Source organism: Cavia porcellus, unplaced genomic scaffold, assembly GCF_034190915.1.
Source record: "Cavia porcellus strain 051 isolate PalLab524CR breed Dunkin Hartley unplaced genomic scaffold, mCavPor4.1 scaffold_32, whole genome shotgun sequence".
NCBI lineage: Eukaryota > Metazoa > Chordata > Mammalia > Rodentia > Caviidae > Cavia > Cavia porcellus.
The window spans coordinates 20,061,907-20,086,914 of record NW_026947515.1 but is presented as its reverse complement, the minus strand read 5'-3'; the positions used below and the strand labels follow the sequence as shown (position 1 = coordinate 20,086,914).

The following is a 25,008-nucleotide window of genomic DNA, read 5'->3' as shown; positions in this document are numbered from 1 at the left end:
GAACTTTGGAATGATCTTTAGTAAACACCCATAGCTTAGCTGCATCCGTGCGCCTACTTCTCCCATTGTTGTCTAGGTAAAAGTTGTCCTATACCCACATCCAGTCCCTGGGAGGAGCGACGCGAGCCAACGGCGCGTCTCCGCGGCTGCGCACGCGCCCGCCGCCTCCGGTACGTGACAAGTGGAACGTCTGCTCCGGGTGGCGGCGGCGGCGGCGGCAGTGGCAGCGGCGGCGGGGGAGGAGGAGATGCGGTGGAGGAGGTGGCAGTGGAGGGGGTGATGGTGGTCCAGCTTCTAGATCTGTCGCCTTCTGGATTCAAAGTTAGGCTCGACGCTCTCGGTCCTACAGTTTGAGAAGTTTCCGCCAGTGTCACAAGTTTCTTTAGGTGCCCTGAAGATATTTCCTGCGGTGTGGCCTCCATTCAGGCACTCATTTAACCACCAATTCGTTCTTTGGGGTCCTCGCCGCCCTCCTCCCCGCACCTAATTAAGTGATGGACGCAGTAGCCAAGGAGACTACCTGATTGACAAGCATACTTCCCAATCAAGTTGTGGAAACACCAGGCTGGGCTGGCCCGGTGCGTGGCCGATGGCCCAATTAAAAAAGTGGAAGCGCAAAGTGGGCGGTAACAGGACCGTCTAGGTTGTGGCGGTTCCTCGGAGATTGCGCGTTTAGGACTGAGACATTTAAGGGCATTCGGACGATGCTATGACGCGGCATAGCAACAGTGTTGACAGCGTGAGGGCACTCCTGCGGAGGGAGCACTTCGGTCCTGGAGGCGGCGCGACGTGGAGGCAGGTCGCTGTTTGAGAGCTCTCCCTTAAAGCCCTTCAGCGAGTGGGGGAGGGGCGGCGGACATGCAGTGGTGCCCTTGTGCGCTTGCGCTGGCCCTTATGCCGACCTGGCCCGCACGCACGCGCATGCCCACAGCGCACTGAGCCGCGGTGGCCGACGACACTACGCTTGCGCGTCGAAGAGCCCGCTAAGGAGCGGCGCTGGCGGACGTCGGGCGGGCGGCCTGTGACGTAGTGAGGAGAGCTTTAAAGTGCGGGCTGGGCCGGGTGTCTGAGGGTCTGGCCGGGAGTCGGGCCGAATCTACTCAGCGGCCCTCCGCGGCATGAGGTGCTGCTGTCGCCCCTGCCCTCTGGGACGCGGAGAAAGTGGAGGAGGAAGTCCCGTTTTCGCCACCGCTGCATGACCCGTCACCCCTGAGGCCTGACCCCGCGACCGGTCCGTCGCCTCCCTCCGCCAGGCTTCGGATGGGGGTCTGGCTCTGAGGACCCCCTTCTCTCCGGGGGCCCCGGGGCACGTCCCCTGAGAGCCATGCCCTGGCGCTCTATCCGCCCTGGAGGACCCTAGAGTAGTCTCGCGGGGGCATGGCGGCCGCCAGCGGCTACACGGACCTGCGTGAGAAGCTGAAGTCCATGACGTCCCGAGACAACTACAAGGCAGGTAACCGGGAGGCTGCGGCTGCGGCAGCCGCTGCTGTGGCCGCCGCCGCCGCAGCTGCCGCCGCCGCTGAACCTTACCCGCTGTCCGGGACCAAGCGCAAGTATCAGGAGGACTCGGACCCGGAGCGCAGCGATTATGAGGAGCAGCAGCTGCAGAAGGAGGAGGAGGCTCGCAAGGTAAAGAGCGGCATCCGCCAGATACGCCTGTTCAGTCAGGATGAGTGCACCAAGATAGAGGCCCGCATCGACGAGGTGGTGTCCCGCGCTGAGAAGGGCCTGTACAATGAGCACACAGTGGACCGGGCCCCGCTGCGCAACAAGTACTTCTTCGGTGAGGGCTACACGTATGGCGCCCAGCTGCAGAAGCGCGGGCCTGGCCAGGAACGTCTGTACCCTCCGGGAGATGTGGACGAGATCCCCGAATGGGTGCACCAGCTGGTAATCCAGAAGCTGGTAGAACACCGCGTCATTCCCGAGGGCTTCGTCAATAGTGCGGTCATCAACGACTACCAGCCAGGCGGCTGCATCGTCTCTCACGTGGACCCCATCCACATATTTGAGCGCCCCATCGTGTCTGTGTCTTTCTTTAGTGATTCTGCGCTGTGCTTCGGCTGCAAATTCCAGTTCAAGCCAATCCGGGTGTCAGAACCTGTGCTTTCCCTGCCTGTGCGCAGGGGGAGCGTGACTGTGCTCAGGTAACCCACCTGGGAGGAGGGGACTGCCCTGCACGCTGCTGCCTAACTTATGCACCCGGGTCCAAGAGGCAGCAGCCAATAGGAGTTCATGCTTTTTTGGTTCAGACCCATCCTTCTGTTTCTTGGTTGTAGGAAGCAGAGAAAATGGCCTGTTTTAAAAATATGTATAGCAGTAAAGAGGCCTGTTTTAAAAATACATACAGTAAGAGAACAAGTCGGGGAAAGGACATGGAGTTCTGTAGGGAAAGGCAACGTTTGTAGGTTGTAGAGAGCAAGAATAAGAGAACCCACACAAAATTCTGTACCTGAAGGCAGGTTTGATATTATCACAGGCACAACTAAGAATCCACAATGTTCTTTCCAGAAGGCTAAGATGTTAGAAGGCTTTTCTTTATGATTTTAGCAAATTACTTTGGGATTTGGACTATGCTTTAAAAAAAAAAAAAAAGGTTGAACTTTCTAAAAGTTTCCTACTCTGTTTTTGACATTCTTAACATAATGTTAGCAGATTCCTCAGCAGAGAAATATAGGCAGAGGCCCTTGAGAATATTTAATTGATACAGGTTCTCTGCTCGCTTGTAGGAGAGGAAATGATTTTCAAGCAATTTAATGGGCCAGGAAGAAAGTGCTGCACACTCTTAAAATTTTCCTCTCTTAGTTGCAGACAAATCCAACTGTCCATTGCAAGAACATGTTACCTGTTACTGTGATGGAATAAAACAATGTATTGCAGCTGGCTTCTTGATCATGGCCTTTCGGTTCTTTGAGCAGCAGATCTTAGGCTCTTGGTATATTTGGTGCTTCAGATCCTATGAGAATCAGCTCAGCCTTGGCCCCCAGGGAAGATTGGCTGCAGGAACAACTTTTGTTTCTATGAAGCTGCTTTTTTCCAGCTCTGGAATAGGTAAATCTAGTAGTGTATTTCAGTAATCTTTAAAATCTCTTAGGAGATCTAGACTACAGTTGTTTAGAACTGTGTGGTTGACTAAAATGAAATACAGGATCTGGACAAACTGGGATTTTGTTGTGAGCGGCTTAACCTCTAAAGTGCAGTTAGTGCCATATGCCGCAGTTGGGAGAAGCAAGGTCCTAGGACCTCTCTTGATATCATGGGAATAGGTCATCTCTCTCATCTAAGTTGAACAGCCATAACTGTTTTCATGTTAGGGATGGCACCAGAGCCTTGAGATGTCTGAGGTCTTTTTTTTTTTTTTTTTTTGTCTTTTTCATCGATACCGGGAATCGAACTCATGAACACACACTTGCAAGGCAGATGCTTATGCCACTGAGCTAAATTCCCAGCCCCTTATGTCTGAGGTCTTATGCCTGGAAAGTCTGGGAAGACACTCTCTAAAGCAGTACGTTGACTCCTAAAGGACTACCTGTCAGATGCATGCTTGTCATTTGGACCCCTAAATGTCTCAGATCTGCATGTTGTTTTCAGACGGTTGTTTTGGCAAACCTTGTAATGTAGGATTTCCCGGGTAAATCCTCCTAAGGAGCTTGCAATGTAAGTCAGGCAGCTTGGTGGTCTGATTTTCTGTTGTAAAGCTTTTAGTGGTAAAAGAACCTTACAACAGAACTATTTGGCCTCTTAATAGGCTATTTCATATATATGCTTGTACCCTTAAGTTAGTTTTCAAAAGTTCTGGCAGTGATCTGGTACGTAATGGGGAGATCTCAAGATACTTTGTGACTTTTGTTTGTTTGTTTACTTAGTTTGTGAGTCTTAAAACTCCCTTCCCACTCAGGAGGCTGAAGTGGGAGGACTGTTGTGAGTTTGAGACCAGGCTGGGCTACAAAATGAGCTCAAGGCCAGCCTGAACTGCATATCGAGACCCCCTCTCAAAAAAGACAAAACAAAACAAAACAAAAACAACTCCTTTCCCCAACACAATGACAGCTCTGGATTGAAGAGCAGAAGTTTCAAAATCTTAATAAGTAGGTCTGTTAGTGATCAGCAATAGGATTGCATCATTAGGAAAATTCTCTTCATCTTTTCCTTAGAATAGTAAAGTCTTAAAGCTTTCTCAGTCCCATCCAACCCTTCTTGGACTCAGATTTGGTTGTGTAGGAGGCCTAGCTGTGTCTTGAAAAGTGCTGCCCCAGGCTTTGAATCAGGCTGTGTTCTCATTTGCTTTTGAGTCTTGTGGGTGTTCTCAGAGCTGGCTTTCTTACCCATAGAGTGGTGATGTTACCAACGTCTGAAGCCTATTAGAATTAAAGTGATTTGGTGTCTTAATATAGAGCCTGGCACAGGGTAGTTAAATGGGTGCTTACCTTCGTATCTAACCATTTAATGAGTCCCTGCTGTCTTAATGGGGAAGGGGCTAGAGATTTGGTGGATCCTGAAACATGGATTTTTAGTTGGTAGAGAGTTCAGGCCAGTAGATAGTCACAGCCCAGGAAGATAACTGCAGGAACATTGTGAAGGAACACTTTATCCCCTCAGGAATATTAGAAGTTTTGGGAAGGATAGAAACTGGAACTTGAAGGGTGACTAGAAAAGGAAGGTGAGGGGAGGATACACTACAGGTTATTGGCAGCGAGTATCAGGGTAGGTAAGGGGAAGGGACCAGTGCTGCTTTGAGCCAGATGGAGTTCATTATTAAACTCTGGTGAAGCTCCGAATTAACTCTTTTCAACAGTGTTGCTGTTAACATTAGGCCTTGTTGTATTAGCTGTTTATGCCATGTAGAAAATTTAGCAGCATCCTAGGCCTCTACTGGATTCTAGTAGTGCTTTTGGGGTGGGGGAGGAGACTGGAAATGGAACTTAAGACCTCATGCTTGCCAGGCAGGCGCTATACCACTGAGCTAAATTCCGGGCCCTCTAGTAGCACTTTTTCTGATAACCAGAAATGTCTCTAGACATTGCCATCACTGAGAATGTGATTTGGAATGGCAGAGTCACCACCAGTTGAGAGCCACTGGTATAGGGTTTTAGACACTTTCACTAATTTAAATCATATAGTACCTGCTAACTTAGACACTGAGCTTACTTGGTATGGAGGTAGATGAATACCTGCCTGTTAGTGCTCCTTAAATATTCTGAGTGTAAGCTAGTAAGAGAGGTGGGGCTTTCTCTCACTTTGTGGTAGAGATCCCAGCTTAGAGGTGATAAATAGTAAAGCCTAGATTACAAGGGAGGGGCTGATAAAAGACTGGTGTTCTGCCTGCTTGGAGGGATTCTAGCAATTGTCATCCGATAGAGACCAGTTGTTAGTGGTAATGGTGTCTGTAATTGAGGGCAAGGTGGCAGGACTTTAACTTAGTATCTTAATAGCAGTCAGTGTGGATGTTGATGTGTGGCAAACATTGACACAGCAGTGCCTAAATCTTGCCATTTAGCAAGGTTCACAGAACTTTTTGAGAGTGTTTTACACTTCTTTTCAAACCCAGCTGTCAGTTTTTAATAACTTTCCTCTTTTTTTTTTGCTTTTCGTACCAGGGATCAAACTCACGACCTTGTGCTTGCCAGGCAGGCACATATGCTGCTGAGCAAAATCTCCAGCAACCTTCCTTCCTCTTTTGAGCCTCAGTGGCCTCCTTTTTATGCTGTTCTCTAGGGAAATACCTTTCACCTCCTTTTCATATCAGTTCATTGTACATTCCTTCTCCTGTCCCTGAGTGGAGTGGATTAAAAAATTTCAAGCAGGATGTGGTGGCACATGCTTGTAATCCCAGCACTCAGGAGGCTGAAACAGGAGGATAACCACAAGGTGAGGCCACCCTGGGCTACATAGTGAGACCCTGTCTCTAAAAATAAAAACACTTTAGTTGAATTAATTAGAATAATTGCTTCAAGACTAATCGTTTACTTGCTGCCACCTTTTTAATCACTGCTGTGTAGTCTGTGGTCACCACCTACCCAGCGACCTAAGGTTCAGCCATCCATCAGGAAATGACTACTGGAATCAGCCCTGGTGTACATACTGGTGAGCTCAGGCTTTGACTCTTCCAGTGAACAGTCAGTACTGGGTGGAGTGGACACCTGTCAGTTTTGGGTTAAGAGCTGATCTTCTGCAGCTTGTTGAAAGCAAAATTTGGCTTTCTCGTTTAAAATAGTTGGGAAAGTAGAGCAGATAGGCCCTGGGCCACATCTCTTGTATAGAATCTTTTATTTCCATGGGCTTTGCACTCTTCAGGCAGGGCTTTTGGCCATCAGGGTGACTGCCCTTGGTGCTGCTAGGTCTCATAAGGGGATAGAGGGCAGCAGAGGAAAGTCACAATCTTAAGAATAATAAGCAAACAGAATAAATAAGCCATACAGATTCAGGATTGGCTGACTGGGCAGTTGGTGTATGACCATCACCGAGATGCAGTATATGTTCTCAGAGCATAAGGTTATTTCTGTAAACCTCTTTTGTATGCCTGGTTGTTTGCATGTGTTGTTCAGTGAGGCCAAGAAGTCTTACAGGAAAGATTTGACCCTGCTATCAAGAAACATAGATTGAGTTTCCATCCTCATTTCATTACCTAATCTTTCATTGCCCCTGCCCCACCTCCACCCTCACTCAACACATAATACCATCACTGCCACAAACCTAAGACTTTGATAGCAAACTTGGTGGTGGTTCCAGCATGCCCACTTTAGCTCTTTAAATTCTGGGCAAATTGCTGTGTGGACCTCCGTTTTCTTCTTCTGCAAAATGAGATCAGTGATGCCATAGTCATTATAGAAGGTTGAATCTCTGTCACACTACTGAGTGTTTCAAGTTTAAACAGTTCTCAAGAATGAGGGTTTTTTTTGTGCTTAGCTCCTATTTGGAGGTTGATATGTGCACAATAGGGATGCAGCAGGTTAACCTGGATTCAAAAAGCTGCAGGGCTTGTGAAGTTAAGCTGTATGTCTTTTTGGAGGCTTGAGACTAGCAAAAAAACTTGAGCCTGAGTTCACAGACCTACCTCTGTGTCCAGGTGGCCTGCCTGCTACCTCCCAAGTGCCTAAGCTTCTCAGTCTTACATGTTTATCTGTGATAAGGGAGACTCACTGGGTAGTGATTTTGGCCAGACCTTCTGTCTATGCTTTGCTATGGACTAAGTAGGACGTACAGTAGATGAGGCATAGTGACCATGTTGGAAATGTACCTCAGCAGTGTAGTCTCCAAGACCATCCCCAAATGTATAACCTTAGTTTCTTACACATTATTTTTCAGACTGATCCTCAGGAAGAGCTTATTGTCTTTTTGCAAATGTACAAACCGCGACGTCCAAGTAGTATAGTTCAGCTTTAATATACACCTTATTTTTTGTTCACTGCAGAGTTTAAGATCTTTAAAGTGTTTTGTCTTATAGGGAAGACACAATTTCCTTAGGCCAGATATAATGGTGTCATTAGTATGTAATTATACCTGGGAGAGTATCATTGAACATTGTAGGAGAAATCCAGTCTGAGAATTCTGAGAAAAGTTCCCAGAAAAGAAGATACATCTGTCAGTTCCCTGAAAAGTCACTCTGAGGTATAAGACTAGTGGGTGACAAAACTATACTCAGTGACTCTTAATACTAATGGTTGCTGCCTGGGATACAGCTTGGGCAGGGAGCAGGCAGTCTGGACTGCACAGAGTATTTCCTGCACTCATTTCCCTGTGAAAACAAAAAAGCAGGGCAGGCTGCAACTTCTCTTGTGAGTGGTAGGGCTGGACCCAGGGTGTATAAAGTTTCAAGCTGGCTGGCTAGAACTTTCTCAGAGTAGGTGAGTTTCTTAGCAATAAGTAGCAATCTTCTGGATCTCTGCTGGGTACCTTCTGTTGAGATTTGGCCAGGAGAGCTTCTGTGGATAATGATTTTGAGTACTGGTAGAGGAACCCAATACACCAAAGATGGTCCTTGGGCTGTGAAAACTGCTAGGTAGTTGTGGAAAATAATGAACCTTGGGTCTGTGCAGCCCTATCTCCACACTAGTTCTACTGAGTCTTGGGCTGAGGGCGAGTACCTGGCCCTTTAGGGGATGGGGACAGTCAAGCTTTGATGAACATCTGGATTTGTTCCAGAAATGCATTAAGAGAAGTGGTTCCTTGTTGGAAATAAGTCATGGCCCTTGGTCATGCCCATTGCCAAGTAAAACAGATTGGTAAGTCTTGCCAACAGCAGGAAACATTGCCTGTAGCTAACACTGCAGTTACAGGACTTAGAAATGTGCCTTTGGACTCAGCTTTTTTCGGAAGCCCTCTTTGTATACAGCTTATGGACTGTCTTGCAACCTAGGCTTTCATTCAGCATGTGGAGTGCAAGAATGTGGAATGAGAGCCCTGGAAATGGGGTCCGGGAGAGGTCCTACTGACAGATCCCTGCAGATCTGACAGATCCCTGCAGAAGGCTCTAGATCATGTCTCCTTGGCAGGTGCTGAATCCAAGTCTCTGGCTTGCCCAGGATTGGTGAAGGATCCTCTGCCTGTATTAAGTTCTTGCCAGTGGTAGCACGGTGCCAGGCACCTACATTATCCAAAACAGTCCTACAAGTAAGGCTGTCACTGTACTTTTTCAGGAGAGTTTAACCATGTGAGTCATATAACTACGATTCTGTGATTTTTGCTTGAGAGGAGGTGATGTCTGAATTTTAAAATGTTGGTGGTAATAAAATGAATATAGCTGGGCATGATGGCACACACGTGTAATCCAGTGCTTGTGAGGCTGAAGCAAGAGGATCACCATGAGTTTGGGGCCAATCTGAGCTACATAAGCAAGTTCAAGGGCAGCCTGAACTACATAGTGAGACCCTGTCTCAAAAAATAAATATAATGAATACAAAGTTACAGAATTTAATAACAAAATGAACACCTACAAACCTACTGTCCTGCTCACTACAGATGAAATTGAGGTTTAGCCTTAGCATGTGTTATATCTGAGGTGAAAAACTAATAGGTAACAAAAGGTTTGGTAGGTGACAGAGGTTTGGTATAAACACAAATCTCTTCTACTGCATAATTCCTATATAGTACCTTCTGTGAGTTGACACAAATATTAATAGATGTTATTTGAGAAAGTTCTCTGATTAGGTGCAAAAGTTAAATGAAGTTAGCAAGTTCTTTTTGCTGTAATTTTCATATCCTTTAACGTTCCCAGAGTCACAGTAATGTTTTTTTAAAGCTCTTTAATTAGTATTGTTTAAATTGATTTAACTGTGGATGTCAGGCTGGTGTTCATAAGAAATCTCTGAAGAACCCTGACCTAGGAGCAGCTGTGGGCATGGGAAATCTATATGATAAAGATTTATTGTTATATCACCAGCATGGCCTAAGTCACATTTCCAAGTCAGTAGTGTTTCCTTCTAGGGGTTGATCTTGATTGTTTCTTTGTTTTGGTCTTGAACTTCTGGTTTTACTTGGGTTTGAGTTTTTTTCATGCTATACAGTCCTGGCAGGCTTGTAGTTGGTTTGTAGCCCAGGCAGGCCTGGAACTCTTGATCCTCCTGCCTTTCCCTCCTAAGTGCTGGGAATAGGGGATATATACTACCATGTTTGGTTCTCTTTCTTGTTATTCTCCTCCTTGCTGTAACCCACTCCACTGTTACCAGTCTTGTCTCCCTCCCCCCATATCTTTGTGGTACTGCGGATTGAACCCAGGGCTTCAGACATGCTGGACAAGCACTGCACCATTGAACTGTATCTCCAGCCCATTTTAAATTTTGTAAGCCTAGAATTTTTTATCTTACTGCTTCAACTTCCCAAGTAGCTGGAATTATAGGTGGCAGCTCGGCATTTTATTTCTTAGTGGCTCTTGCATCCAGTTCTTGCCCATAACTGAGCCAGCCTGCCCATATTAAGGAATTTTTCCCAGCCAGACCTGTGGTGTTGGTGACACTTAAGCATGTGTCTGTAGAGCTACCATTGAGAAGGAACTGATCAGTAATCAAGAGAGAAAGGTTTGTGGTCTATGGGCAGCCAGGAGTCCTGAGCAAGTGGGGAAGCTGAGAAACTAGGGATCTTCTGGCCTGTAGCTGAGTGAGTTTCTAGCTGTGTAGATCTGTGGACTCGGTGAAGGATGTCTTTTGGGTGCCATGCTCCCAGGAAAAGTATGTGAGGGGCTCAGGAGTTGTTTTCAGATTTTCAAATCAGAAAAGTGCTAGCTGAGAAGAGGACAGTCATTTACCCATGTTCACTGGCCTATGAGCAGTTTTTAAAACCATGTCACTTGTTGAAAATAAATAGAAATTTAACTATGATGGAAATTCTTAAAATATTCCAAACACAGCTGTCTTCAGATTTTGACCCTCCCTAGCAGAGGCTTTTGAAAGGTTTTTCCCAAGTAGATAAATTCTTCTAGAACATGGCAGTCTTAGTTCTCCCTGATGACTCAGTGCTATCATTGGCTACCTTGGCTTCCTCTGCATGCTAAAGGGTGGGGAGAAATGGAGGATATTTCTGTGCCTCCTCACTGAGATTTCCTCCAAGTCCCTCCAGTTGCCTCCAAATCCTCTTAATAGTGTACCCTCTTGAGAGCTCACTATTTATTGCTGTGCTGAAAATCTAAGCTGGGACTCTAACTTTAGCTCTAGGAACTCTGAAAGAAGACTCCTGGCCTGTGCAGAGTGAATCCTACTTCGGGCTCTGCCTTGAGAGACCCTTGGGTCTCCTTTGTATCATGTTAGTTGAGTGACATAGGCAACTACTTCCTAGAGCTTAACATGGTATATCCCTTCCGTGTAGATTCTTACACCTTGTTAGTAACAGAGGGCAACCACAGGACCTGGCCCATGTTCTTACACACTAACAGCTTTGTTTGTCAACTCTTTATGGTGATGTGTACTGTGCTTCTTTCCAGTGGATATGCTGCTGATGAAATCACTCACTGCATACGGCCTCAGGACATCAAAGAACGCCGAGCAGTCATCATCCTCAGGAAGTAAGTACCCAGGTGTCTAGTACCTTATTCCTTGGTTACATGTCTGTCTGAAGATGTGCATTAGGGTCACTTAAACCTCACTTCTCTGACCAGGTGTGATAGCCCATGCCTATAATCCCAGCACTCTGGAGGCTAAGGCAGGAGGATTCCCAGCAACTCAAGACCAGCCTTGGTCTACATAGTGAGACTCTGTTTCAAGAAAATAAAATCATACTTATTTACTAGTGTGGCATGGCAAGGTAGATTCTGATAGAGCAGAAGGCTATATAAGTGCACTTTTTATTTGCATTCTGTGAAAATAAAGCTGTTTTGGTTTTTTTTTTTTCATCAGAAAATAAAAATTTTTTTTTCTTTCGCTTTTTAAAAATTTGTTTTTTGTTTTTTGTTTTTTTTAAATTTTTTTGCTTTTCAGCTGTGAAGTTAAGACTGAACCAAAAGCTCAGGCTTCTGGTATTTACGGGCATAGTCTGAAACTAGATTTGGAAACGACTTTTCCCAACCCTACCCCAGCTTCTTTTCCTTACCTCATTTCTGATTTGTCTCGTGTGCTCTCAGTGATTATTTTTAGACTGTGCCTTAACAGCCTGCTTTTAAAATGCCAGGGTTTTCACTTCTAAGGAGGAGCAGGGAGTAAGGGGAGGAAATGAGGGTGGGAGGTTAGGGTGCAGTGTTCCATTGACTTTGTCCATGACTGTCTCCCTCGCTGTTGGAAATTCAGAGATACATCTCAGTTCAGTAAGCCTGAGCATTTCTTTGTTGAGCAGACTAAAATTTGTTAGCTCCTGTCACACAGATGTTGGGTCTAAGGAAGACCAGCCTTGCTATTGAAGGGAGTCACCGAGAAAATCAGTGATTGTCCAGGGTCTCATAGAAGTCACTCAGAGAGCAATACTACTGTGTAGGGGCTGGTATATGTAAGTGTATAGCTCAAGGTAGAGTGCTTGCCTCGCTTGTGTGAGCCTTAGGTTCTAGCCCCAGTAAGATGGGGGCAATATGTAGATCTCTACTTGGTTTAAGTATGTAAAACTTGTCTTCATTTCTTTCCCTTCCTCATCCCTCTTTTTCTTTCTCTTTCATTTTCTCTCTTTGTTGTGATTGTTTTGTAGTGGGATTTAAATCCAGGCCCATTTGCCACCACTTACTCTTTCCTTTAAAATTTAAGCTTTATTCTTAGAATAGTTTTAGACTTGTAGAAAATTGTGATAATACTGTAACATTCCCATGTACCTTATATTACTTTTTCTCTATTGCTACTAGCTTATATTTGTGTGGTATTTTTATGGTCAAGAAACCTATGAGAGTTCAAAAAAAAAAAAAAAAGAAAGAAACCTGTGAGAGCCTAGGATGTAGTTTGGTGGTTTATGTGTGAGTCCCTGGATTCTATCCACAGTACTGCAAAATTAAAAAAAAAAAAAGAGAAGAATATGGAAAACAAAGGGCCAAGGATTTAGCTCAGAAGCATACGTGCTCACCTGGCAAGTGTGAGGTTGTGAGTTTGGTCCCCAGTACCAAAAAAAAAAAAAGAAAGAAAGAAAGAAATTACCTTAAAAAAAAAAATAGAAAACAATAACAAGTTCATACTTTTAGATTTACTTAGTTTTTTTCTTAGTGTTCTTTTATTGTTTGAAGATATGTGTGGTATTACACTTTAGGTTCCTTTTGGCTGTGGCAGTTTTTCACACTTGCAGTTGTTTTTTGTTTTCCTCCTCTTAGTGGCACTGGGGTTTGAACACAGGGCCTTCACAGTGAATCACATCCCTAGCCACCATCCTCCTGTCTTTTTTTTTTTTTTTTTTTTAATATGAAATAAGATCCCTCCAAGTTGGTAAGTTTCCTAGGCAAGAATCAAACTTATGATCCTCCTGCCTTCTCCTCCCAAACTGCTGGATAATAGGCATTTGCTACCGCAGTCTGAGAGACTTGACTTATCCTTGATACTGACTGGTCAAGTATAGTGTGACTCTCAATTGGAATTTGTCTTATTTTTTTCAAGATTGGACTAAGGTTATATTTGGGAGGAGGAAAATCACAAAAGTAAAGTGCCATTTTTACCACATACCAAAATATATATTATTAATATGACTTGACACCATTGATGTTGATGATTCACATTGAACACCTTTCTGATGCAGTGTTTCAGAGTTTGATGTATAAAGTAACTGTTTTTCCTCTATCATGCGCAGCCCACATTTGAAGGGGGTGGAAGCCAGGCACCATGGTACACACTATTGGTTCCAGGTGTATGGGAGGCTGAGGCAGGGGATTTCTGGAGTTCAGGAGTTTGAGGTTAGCCTGGGCACCATAGCAAGATATTCTCTCTTTAAAAATATGCCCAAACCACAAAACAAAACAACAAAATGAGGAGCTGATGGTGATGTTAGAAGGACTGCAAGTTCTTGTCTCAAAATTGAAAAAAATAAAAAGGCTTGGGGTTATAGCTCAGAGCTTCCCTCGGTCAATCCCCAGTAACTCAAAAAAAGAAAACAAGAAAAAAGAGAGAAAAGTGAAGAATTGGTTCCACCTTTTTTTTTCCTTTTTCCTTTTTTTGTCTTTTTGAGATAGGGTCTCACTGTGCTGTTCACGCTGGCCTTGGAGCTCACTTTGTAGCCCAAGCTGGTCTTGAACTCTCAATGATCCTCCTGCCTCAGCCTCCCAGGTGCTGGGATTACAGATGTGTGTCACCACACCCAGCTTAGTTCCATCTTCTTAATGGCAAGTATCTATGTGAATTGGGTTTTTCTGCATAGATGTGTATTCTCTTCTATTTGTTTAGTCATCTGTTTATATCAGTATGGACTGATGGATATTTATTTTATATTAAAGTTGTTTCACCTTTGGCCATTGGGAAATGTTAGTCTTTGTTGTATTTGTTTTATCAGGTTACCTTTTTTTTTGAGATGGAGTCTTCACTATGTTTCCCAGTTCTGGTCTTGAACTCCTGCCTCTGCCTCGACCTCTGAGTGTAGAAACTACCAGTACTTGTACCGTGCCTGGCTTAATGTATTGTCAAAAAGATGAAATTAAAAAATTTTAGTAACTGCTGTTTTGCTCTTTGGACCCACAGTTTCAGAATAAGTTGGTACTGATGTGTCTTTGGCATAGTTTTGCTGCTTCATCAAGTCAAAACTTTGGGTCTGTGTTTAACTAGGGTAGTCTGGCTGTGATCCAAACCTGAGGGACAGTTCTGTGGTGCAGGCAGTGCCCTGGGCAGATGTAGGAAGTTGAGTCAGTATGGCAGGTCCTCTCTTCTGACTGAAGAGTATTTCCAGAACTAATCACTGGAAGGATTCTTACAGGTATCTTTTCCTTTGTGTGTGTGTGTGTGTGCCGGAAATAAATAAATTGAGAGAGCAGCTTCCTTTTTGACGCATCTTCTTTAGACAATACTTGGTGCCCCTAAATGCAGCAAGGAATGAGTGGCCTATATAGGCTAGGAATCTAGAGAGCAGTTTCTTGGGTTTTATGTAGAATCAAGGAGATTTCCCACATGTTATCCCCTAACCTCTCAGAATAGCTAATCTTGGTGAAATCTTTGGCAGCCCAAATTGAGGTGGCCACAGCTAGAGCATTATTCAGTCTATGAGATACTTTATTCCTCTTGAATGGTGGTTCCCGTAGTTAACTGTGTAGCTAGCTGAGTTAGCTTTGCTCCTCAAAACAACTAGGGATCTACACTGTTAATCATCTGTCCTAGAAACTACTTGGCCAACTGTGCCCCGTCCATGGTCTGACCTGGAGAATGGCTATTGTGGGTGACCAAGGCTCTTCAACTTTTTTTTTTTTTGTCTTTTTCCTTTTTATCGGTACCAGGGATCGAACTCACAACTGCCTACTTGTAAGGCAGGCACTTATGCCGCTGAGCTAAATCTCCAGCCCCCAAGGCTCTTCAACTTTTGACTTAAATGGGCCAGATGGTGTCCTACACTAGAGGATAGAAGCACAGAGCTTTGATACTGGGGACTGACAAGGAGTGAGTGGATGCTCCCAGTTCTCCATGCAGCTGAGCTGAAGAAATGTCCAGATGTAAGGAGCCAACCCAAGAAATCTACAGAGATACATAGACATCTCTGTTGACTGCAAAATAAAATGCAAGTGCCCAGCTCTTCTCTTCGGTTTTGCCCTTCATCTACAGTTCACATATACCTTAAAGTACCTGCAACTCCCAATATAGCCCATGTATTTGTATGCTGGGTAGTGTAACCTGCATTCAGAATAGCTTCCCCTCTGTCATGTTCATCTTTTGATCCACACCCCCACCCTCCAGTGAACATACATGATAAAAATTGGTCAACCTGGCCATCCTTCATTTATCAGATACTGACCACTTTGACATGCAGGAAGCACACTCCTGTAGCCCTCTCAGCATATCTCTGTTTAGATTGTCATACCCATATACTTGGCATCCTGAGTTTCCAAATTCATGTTTTGTGGGAACAGAGAGATTCATCTAGTGTCTTAACAGGCAGCTCAGCCCAGAGGAGGCATTGGTAAGCATGTGAATAATGACTTAGGCCCATGAAGAACATAGAGTAACTGTAGGGGCTTGTCTTGGGAAAGGGCAAGATGTGACAAATTGAAAAAGGGGACACCTTTTCTTGGGCATTGAGGCACTGCCTAAAGATTAACAAGATAGCTAAGGGGTTCCTGGCTGATTGGAGATCTAGAGAGGCCATGTTCTAGTGGGTAGAGTTGGCTTTGAACCTTGCTGCTGGGTTAGAGCCAGTCCTGTTTCCCACTAAGTTCACATAAAGATTGCACAGATTTTAGGTAGGAATATTGGCACATGTCTGTAATCCCAGCACTGTGGGAGGCTGAGGCAGGGTGATTGCAAGATTAATCTCCAGCTGGGTAATTGAGCAATTTGGCAAGACTGTGTCTTTAAAAAATTAAAAAGGGCTAGGGATGCAGTATAGCATAAAGGCTCTGGAATCAATCCCAGTTACCACCAAAAAAGACTGCCCCAGTAGCTCAGTGGTGTGGTATGGTATATACTTAGTATGTGTGAGACACTGTTTCCATCCCCAGCACTGCCCAAAAAATAGATTGCACAGGCTGCTGAGGGACACCAAGGGGATCTGGCATGAGTGTAAGTCAGTCAGAGCTGGCAAGGTCTTTCTCAGGGCCTTATAGAAGGAAATGAATAGACAGTTACCAAGTGCTTTATAATTAAACAGAAATGTAACTCTGCTGAACACGGGTGATGCTAGTCTTCATATATGGGGTACACTTGTTTCTTGCTATGAGGCTAGAAGTAACCTTTAGAGAGTATAATCCTCAAGGTCTAATGTGTAATGTTTGCGGTCACAACTTATTTTTATTTTTTTCAAATCCATTTTATTTCAAAGAGAAAAAAACAATTTCAAAACACTACAGTTGGGGCTGGGGATTTAGTTCAGCGGCATAAGCACCTGCCTTGCAAGTAGGCGGTCGTGAGTTTGATCCCCGCTACCGATAAAAAGAGAAAAAGAAAAAAAAACAAAACAAAACACTACAGTTGGGGTAATGAGACAGCTGCAATTCAATTGTCTGAACAGTACCAGCACAAATCATTCTCTTCAGTGAACTCAGAAATCAGTAGTATAACTATCTTTTATGTGTGTATATACACACACACTTACTGTTTCTTACAGCTTCTCACTAGTGAAACAATATGACATTTACACATCCATGTGTGATTTATTTCACTTAGAAGTTACATCCATTTACCTATAAAAGTTTCCAGTTTGTCCTTCTTCGTGGCTGAGTAGTACTCCATTGTATAAAAATACTACATCTTTTTTTTTTCCTCAGGCAGTGGTCATTTAGGTCGTTTCTAAGATCTGGCTATTATAAATTGTGCTGCTATGAACAAGGGTTCACATATATTGCTGTGGTATGATGTTTTTAGTTCTTTTAGGCCAATACCCAGGAGGGAAATAGCTGGGTAGAATGGGAACTCTAGTCATAGCTTTTTGAGTAATCTCCACGCTTGATTTCCACAGTGGTTGTGCCAGTCTACACTTCCACCAGTAGTGGAGAAGGGTTCCTTTTCCCCCACAGCCTAGGTCACAGTTTAATAGCTGAGTGAGATTTTGAACTGCATCTCCATGTACTGGTCTTGTAGTCCGCACAATGGAGTACCTCTTGTCCCTCTCCCCCAGTGTTGTCATTGGAGTGGAATAAATTTTAAAAATTGGGGGTCAATGTAGAGTGTGGTGGCACACTCTTATAATCCCAGCACTTGGGAGTATGAAGCAGGAGAGTCATTTGCAAGTTAGAGACCAACCTCGGCTAAAAAGAGAGCTCAAGTCCAGTCTAAACTGCATAATGAGACACCTTTGTTTCAAAAACACACACACAAAAACAAAACGGGTTCAAGCCAGATACAGTAGTACACACCTGTAATACCAGCACTTAGGAGGCCGAGGAAGGAGGATTGCTATGAGTTCAAGTCTAGCCTGGGCTACAAAGTGAGTTCAAGGCCATCCTGAACTGCAGAGTGAAACCCTGTTTCAAAAAAAAAGGGAGAGGGGCAGGATTATGACTTAGCAGTGCAGCACCTGCCTGGTAAGGGTGAGGTCCTAAGTTCAATTTCTGGTATAAAAAAGAACGAGATCAGATATGAAAGGGCTTTCTCACCTCTACCCCCAAAGAATCCGAGTTTTAATTATCAAGGAGGCTACTTTATAGAATGACACAAAGCATCAGCTGCATACTGAGGTGCTACACACCTGCCAGTGTTCCTGAATGTTGCTGTCTCCCAGTCCACCCAGAGCACATTTACCCATGTACATCATTTTGTAATCATTGGTATCCCTGGCAGATTGGACCTAAGCTTTTTAGAGTTAAAGTTGTGTTTTGTTTTATTTATTTATTTATTTATTTAGCGACTGGATCTGGCTATGTAGCTCAAGTTGACCTTCAACTTACTAAACAGCCCATGCAGGGCTCAAACTCATAGCAGTCCTTTGCCTCAGCCTCCCACGTGCTGGAATAGTAGGTACACACCACTATGCCCGGCTCAACTGTGAAAGTTTTAAATTGCTAGTTAGATGACTAAAAGACTGATCAACTTACAGGTAAGGCAGTTCATGGGAAATGGGAGATCAGTGTTTCCCATGATTTCCTGGTATGCACTACCCTCCTGCCTTGCCTCCTGGAGGACGCTACTAGCTGCCAAACATCCACACATTAATTCTGAAAGTAGGAGGTGTTAATTTTCTTTGGAAAGAGTTCAGGCAGAAAATGAGCTGCTTGAAATGATCTTTTAGCAAAGATTTCTGACTTGGAAACATTACAGTATCTACAAGGCACTTGAGATAGGTAACACAGAAAACTTAGTACTCCTTTGAGTTTTCCTATGTTTATATGCCATTACAACCAAAAGTTGAAGGAGCAATGGTAGAAGAATACAGATTGTATCCCCAGGGGACTTACCAAAAGGAAAACCAAAAAATTAGACGCTATCACACTGATGTCATGTGCCTGTACTCCCAGCTACATGGGAAGCTGAGGCAGAAGTATGATAAATTCAAGGTCAATCTGGGGAGTTTAGCAAGATACTGTTTCAAAAGATAAAAAGGATGGGGATGTAGCTCAGTTGTAGAGCACCCCTGTGTTCAATCCCCCAAAAACAAAAAAGTTAAACCCATCTTGGTGGGAGGGTCCAGGACTGGCTTGGTAGAAGGGGCTTTGGACTAAAAACTTCTAGCCAAGCAAAAAAGTAAGGTGAGAGGCTGGTAAGCAGGGAAGTGTAGAGGACCAGTGCACATATTCATCCTCAGAAGATGGATTCTAGGCCCTGAGGATCTTCTAGCTGGTTTCCAAGAGACCAACTAGGACTGTGGTGATTCTGCTTATGAGACATATATTCCTGCCAGGCTTGGTGATGCATCATAATCCTGGCACTCAAGAAGATGAGACAAGAGGATTACAAATTAGGCCAGGGCTGGGAATGTGGCTCTGCAGCATAAGCGCTTGCCTGGTAAGCACAAGATCCTGAGTTTGATTCCTAGTACCAAAAAAAAAGAAAGAAATTACACAAATTTGAGCCCAGCCTATGCCTCATGAGACCCAGCCTCAGAATAACAGTAATAAAACTTGTTTCTTAAGTCTCCCATTTAACCATATAAAGTGACTCCAGGTTTCAGTCAAGTAGGACCTAGCTCAGAGTGGTTCGAAACTGGGAGAGAAGCACCTGGGGTTCCAACAACCAAGACTGCTGTGTTCTAGACTCTTTATTATTAGTGCCAGGAATACAATTAGTGGAGGCTCTTACCCTCTGGTCCTTTGGGGAAAAGCACACGTTGAGCAACTGAACCAGGAACTGGAAAAATAAGACTTTCTAGAGAAGTGTACCTGAAGGTGATTGAGGTAACCCTCACTACTCATATGTGGCTCAACTCTCTAAGACACATGTGCATTCCTTTTGCCACCAAGGAGGCCTAGTCCAGACCTTATTAGAATTTCACCCTCTACGGGTCAGAGATATAGCTCAGTAGCAAAGCGCCTGCCTGGCAAGTGCGAGGTCCTGAGCACACTGCCCCCAAATAATAATTTCACCTCCTGGCCAGGCATGGTGTCATGTGTCTGTAATCTCTGCACTTGGGAAACCAAGGCAGAAAGATCACTGCAAGTTCAAGGCCAGCCTAAACTGTATAGTGAAACCCTGTTTAAAAAAGAAAAGAACAACACCAAAAAAAATTGAAAGTTTACCTCCTGACTGTTAATTGTGGCATGCTGTGTTAAACCCTGAGGGACCCAGCCTGCAGCATGGGAATTGGCTGACACTTATCAAGGCCACGTTTTTAAATTAAGCTGCATAACTTCATGATGGGCTCTTGTCTTGAAATCTAACTGTAGCTTTGCTCTGACTTCATCTCCACCACTTCTGTTGGTGCCCTACTAAGGTTTCATGGAGACTTGGAGGGCACCCAGGCTTCCTGGCACCTGTAGAATCTTAGCTGTGTGGGTCCCAGAAGAGGGGCTTTGTTTGATAAGGGTGCAAGTTTCTGTAGTCAAGTTTAATGGTTCATATCTCATTGGGTCTGAGCTCTGCCACCTGGACCTCTTGAGTTCAGGAGTATGAAGCCTAGAAAGCCAGAGGGCTCATACACTCTTAATTTATATCCTTATGTCTAGTCATTGCCCAGTACAGCTACTCAAAAACTCTAGCCTTGAAAAAGATAACTTGTCTGATTCCTAGACCCTCAAAAATGAAATGAAGCCTTAAAGCCAGCCACATTTCTCTTTTTTGCTTAGGTGGAGAAAGTGAGACCCAAAGGAAGATCATGACTAGCCTGGACTGTGGAGGGGTTGGGGGGCAGGGTTGGCACTCGGGAAAGAATCTTGATGCTAGGTCCTGCTTCCCTCATCCTGGAGCAGCCCAAAATGGAGGCTGAAAGGGATGGGCCAGTCCGGGATCTGGGCCCCTCAGGACTTCCCTTCTCTGAGCCCAAAGCTAAGGGGCAAGGATATCTGCTCTGCCAGCCTCCAGAAAAAGATCCTACCAAAGTTTACAGTGATTTCTGCCTGTCAGGCTTGAAGTCTCACCTAAGCTTAAACCTTTTCTCCCATGACTTCCAGGATATTGACCTATCACCTCCTCACCCAGTTTTCCCCATCTGTTTACAGCAGGCCAGACAATGGAGAGTGACAGTGGTGGTAGTAGCTGTGAGGAAAGTGGGGAGCTGTGAGGATCACATGCAGCTCTTGGATTTCCTGTCTGCTTTCTTCCCCTCAATTTTTATAAAGCTTTATCTACTCTGGTGATCACTCCTACTTGCTCAGAATTGAGTTAGTTACTACTTTGTGTTCAGCAATCTCTAAAAAAGATACCTTCAGGGCCATCTGCAGTGCCCACCATCACTCCCAGTGCTACCCAGACCCCTCTTCTGCCTTCTTTTTCCACCTACCTGACTTGGCAGCCTTCTTTCTCTGTACCACATGAAACCTCAGGGTTTCCTTGAGATTTCAAAGGCTATACTCCTCTTGGTCTAGCTTTATAAGGAACTCAGATCACTGCGCTGAGCATCTCTGTCCAGTTCCTCCATCGCTCTCTTCTTTGTCTATACTTGCAAGTCTTGCCTCTACTTAGTGATGTGCTTCTTGAAAGAAGCACTTAGTGCTGGCCAGGGACTTTGCTTTCAGAATACCTCTGTTATCTCCAAGCTCATGATTTTGGAGTGAACCTAGGTTCCTCCTACCTCTTGGCTCTGCCAGTTAGCTTTTATGTTCCTGAAGCTGTATGAGAAAGTGGATCTTCTCTGGTTCTATTTCTCTTTAGCCCCTCTACACACTTTTGAGAAGGGGGTATTCCTGTGTTTGTATTTCAGGGAAGGTTGACAGTACCTGTTGGAAGTATGAGCGCCCACCACTGGGGCCGTGAGTTCTGTGCAAGTAGAGTAATTACTTTTAGGGACCTGCTGGGCCCAAGTGGAGCGAGGTAGAATTGCCTCTTGCAGCTGAGTGCAAGCTGTGGCATCCATTCTCTATGATACCAGGTCCTTGTTGTTGGAAGTCTCAAACAGAAGTGTGTTCTCTTCTCTGCTCCTAGATTTATCCTTGAGAAAGATGGTCTTTGGAGGTCAGCCAAACCAATCTCTAGTTGAACCCCAAGAAGGCTGAGGCACAAAGCAGAGAGTGCTGGCTTACAGACCTAGCTGACTTCCACTTGGCCTGGCTAGAGGGAGAATTGGTTTGAAGGGGCCTGTGTGTGTCCTTACCAGAGGACTGTTTATGACCCATGTATGTGTTTCCTTTGCAGGACAAGATTAGATGCGCCTCGGCTGGAAACAAAGTCCCTGAGCAGCTCTATTTTGCCACCCAGCTATGCTTCAGATCGCCTATCAGGAAACAACAGGGACCCTGCTTTGAAGCCCAAGCGGTCCCATCGCAAGGCAGATCCTGATGCTGCCCACAGGTACTCAGCTAAGAACTGCAACAAAACCTGGGCATGGTGACGTGTGCCTGTAATCTTAGCTGCTCCTAAGAGAGAAGAAGAAAGGGCTGGGGATTTAGCTCAGCAAGCATAAGCACCTGCCTCGTAAACAGGCGGTCGTGAGTTCAATCCCCGGTACCGATAAAAAAAAAAAAAAAAAAAGTGAAGAGGAAGATAAGGTCAAGGCCAGCATGAGCTGTTTAGTGAGATCTTGCCTAAAAAAATAAGGAGCAGAGTGTGGTAGCCAATAATCCTGGTATCTAGGAGGCGAAGGCAGGAGAATTGGGAGCTGAAGACCAGGCCAGACTATATATAGCAAGACCTTACCTCAGAAAAATCTAAAAAATAAAAAGGGTTAGGGATGTAGCTTAGTATTTCTTGGGGTTCCCTGCCCTGCCCCCGTGCTGGGATCAGGAGGCAGAGTAACTCCATGACAGCCTGGATACAGGGTAGAGTCAGTAGAAAAGCCTAAGTGGTAGGTTGGTTAGGAACCTGAGGAAGCTCACCCTTCCAAAATCTTATGTCTTGTTCCTTTATAATCATGGCTTTCCTACCCAACTCATGGCCAGCTGCCTGTATCCTCAGAGCACTCTGACATATGACAGTGTGTCATGGCCTTTCTATGACTTCCCTGATTTAGTTCCACCTGAGCACACACCAACAGGCTTATACTTAGGTGTTATGAGGGTATTTTGGCACTGAGAAGTGACCTGGGGCCCACTTGAGAAAGGTTAGGGAGAGTAATTTTTAAATGAGAGCAGAAGGATGAGGAAGGCATTTTAGACAGGAAGAACTTTATGGGCTGAAGCTGTAAAACAGAAAAAGCTTGGTGGCTTCAGGGGCTGTTTTGGCTTGGTGAGCAACGAAGAGTTAAGGGAGAGTTGGGACACTGAGGTAGATGGCAGAACTTGCAAGGGTCTTGAGGCTGAGAGAGGAACTCCTCTGTTGGCCCAGCAAACTTGGTAGGGTCTTGGGCACGAGACTCAGAGGCAGGCAGACCCCACAGAGTGACTGGGAGATGCTTGTAGAAGGAGGAGTGGCCACTGACACTTAGTGACCAGGAACCTTCAGTGTCAGTGCTTTCGGCCAGAATCACTGAGATGCCGTCTCATCTGAGACCAGGCACAGAGGTGATGAGGTCAGGCCCCCTCCTGCTAATCCCTCAGATAACATCCCTTCTCCCCTTTTCCTTGGAGGCCCCGGATCCTGGAGATGGACAAGGAAGAGAACCGACGCTCAGTGCTGCTGCCCACCCACCGGCGTAGGGGCAGCTTCAGCTCTGAGAACTACTGGCGCAAGTCCTACGAGTCTACAGAGGACTGCTCGGAGGCAGCAGGCAGCCCTGCCCGAAAGGTGAAGATGAGGAGGCACTGAGGCCTGCCTACTCACCGCCTCCTGGGGACTCTGGCTTCTCCTCACATAGCTGCCCCTCCTTTTTTGTTTCGGTTTTTGAAGGTTTTTTGTTCATTTTGTTTTTGATCTTACATATATTTTCCCTGATTCATTGCCCATTAAGGCTGAAGAACAGAATTGCCCTGGAATTGACCTAGGTTCTTGTGTTCTTGGGTTTCTTCCTGGAAAGGCTGTTGGTGTTTGTTGGGGGCAGAGGCTTGTGCTGGAGTAGCCAGTCAAGGTGTGGGGGCCAGCCATTTTCAAGTGGGGCTGGGTTTATTTAAAAGCAACAAAATGTTTCAGTTAAGAAATTTTCATTTTTGCTTTAAACATAAATCTTTGCAGTGTTCTAAACAAAGTTCAGTTTCCTGCCTGCCCCTTTTCCTCCACTGATGTCTGCCCTTGGTTGAGGTTTCCTGGAACCAGGCCTGCTCTTCATGGGGCAGCTTTCCCACCTCTCACCTATTCTCCATCCTCTGGAAGCTCATGCAGATACCTTCTTTTCTTCCTGTGGCAGATCTGTCTGGGTTGGCAGGGGTGGAGGGCTTAAACAATCCTAGTCCCTGCCACCGGAAAGCTAGTGCTAAGCCCTCTGGGCTTCCTCCGCACATTCTTGGACTGCCAGGGGCTAGCATGGTGTCCTGACTTCTCTTGCCAAGAGTACACCTCTCTGCTGGGTCGCTCCTTTCAAGCACATGCGTGGGATTATACGGAAGTTAGACTTGCCATGTTGGGTCATTTTAGGAGTTGTTTCTAGCTAGAGGGACTGATGTCCTTCCAAGTCTAGCATTTGGGGTGTGGGAAATCATTGTGGTGTATGGTAGGGTTTTTATTTTCTTTTTGAGTTATTTTTTCCTTTGACCTCTTGGCTTTCTCCTTTTCCTTTCCCCTTCATTGGCCAGCTTAGACCTCGTCCCTGTGTCACCCTTCTAAGAAGGTGTCACTGCCTCTGTTTGCCTGCAGCATGCATCCAAGGCCAGAGCTCAGGCCTACAGACTAGGTTGGTGCCTTCTCTGCCTCAGGGGCATGGGTGTTCAGGAAGGGGCTTCTAAAAAAATAACAAAGGAAAAAAAGGTGAAGTGTTGGCAGTTTCTGTCTACTCAGATTTTAGAAGGCTGCAAAGTCTTACTGATCTAGATTCAATTAGGAATGTCATCTTGCTAGTCTGGTCAGGACTGGGGCCTGTCAAAAACACAGGCCTTCCTGGCAACCAGGCCACCAGCACCAGTCTAGAGGGCTTTGCGTAGTCTCCAGCCTGAGACCTCAGAGGCTACAGAAATCTGGGGCAGCCACCATCAAGAAGCTCTTCTCTGGGGCCAGAACTCCTTTGCCAGTGTGAATTCCTCAATTTGGGACTGCATAACTAAAGCAGTTGCAGTTTTATTTTTTTTACAGCTTTTTTCCCAAAAATGATTTGTAGTTGTGTGTGCAGCACTTTGCCCTGATATGTGTGCTCTACAATAAAAACCAAATCTAATATATTTTGAAACAGTTGTCTGATATTGCTGTAAGAGAAAGTTTGCTTTTGGTGCTTGCTTGATCCCTTTATTTTATAAAACCTTAAGCACTTGAGTTTGGGAAAGTGATGCTCACTGCCCGCCAGGACTCCAGGGGAGGCAACTGATCACTGACACTCAACCTCTTGATGATTGAAGGTGAACTTGTTCTCTGCCCACTGACCTCTTTCTTCTCCAAGGAAAATAGC

At 45.1% G+C, this 25,008-nt stretch overlaps 1 protein-coding gene across 1 annotated transcript; it reads left to right on the top strand.

Moving 5' to 3' along the window:
- Positions 1-244: 244 nt before the first annotated feature.
- Positions 245-24,792, top strand: Alkbh5 (alkB homolog 5, RNA demethylase). The gene is made up of 4 exons (XM_003465900.5): positions 245-2,147; positions 10,913-10,993; positions 21,738-21,893; positions 23,108-24,792. Exons 1-4 carry the CDS (start codon positions 1,378-1,380, stop codon positions 23,283-23,285), a joined length of 1,185 nt encoding a protein of 394 aa, XP_003465948.1. The 5' UTR covers positions 245-1,377; the 3' UTR covers positions 23,286-24,792.
- The last annotated feature ends 216 nt before the right edge of the window (positions 24,793-25,008 follow it).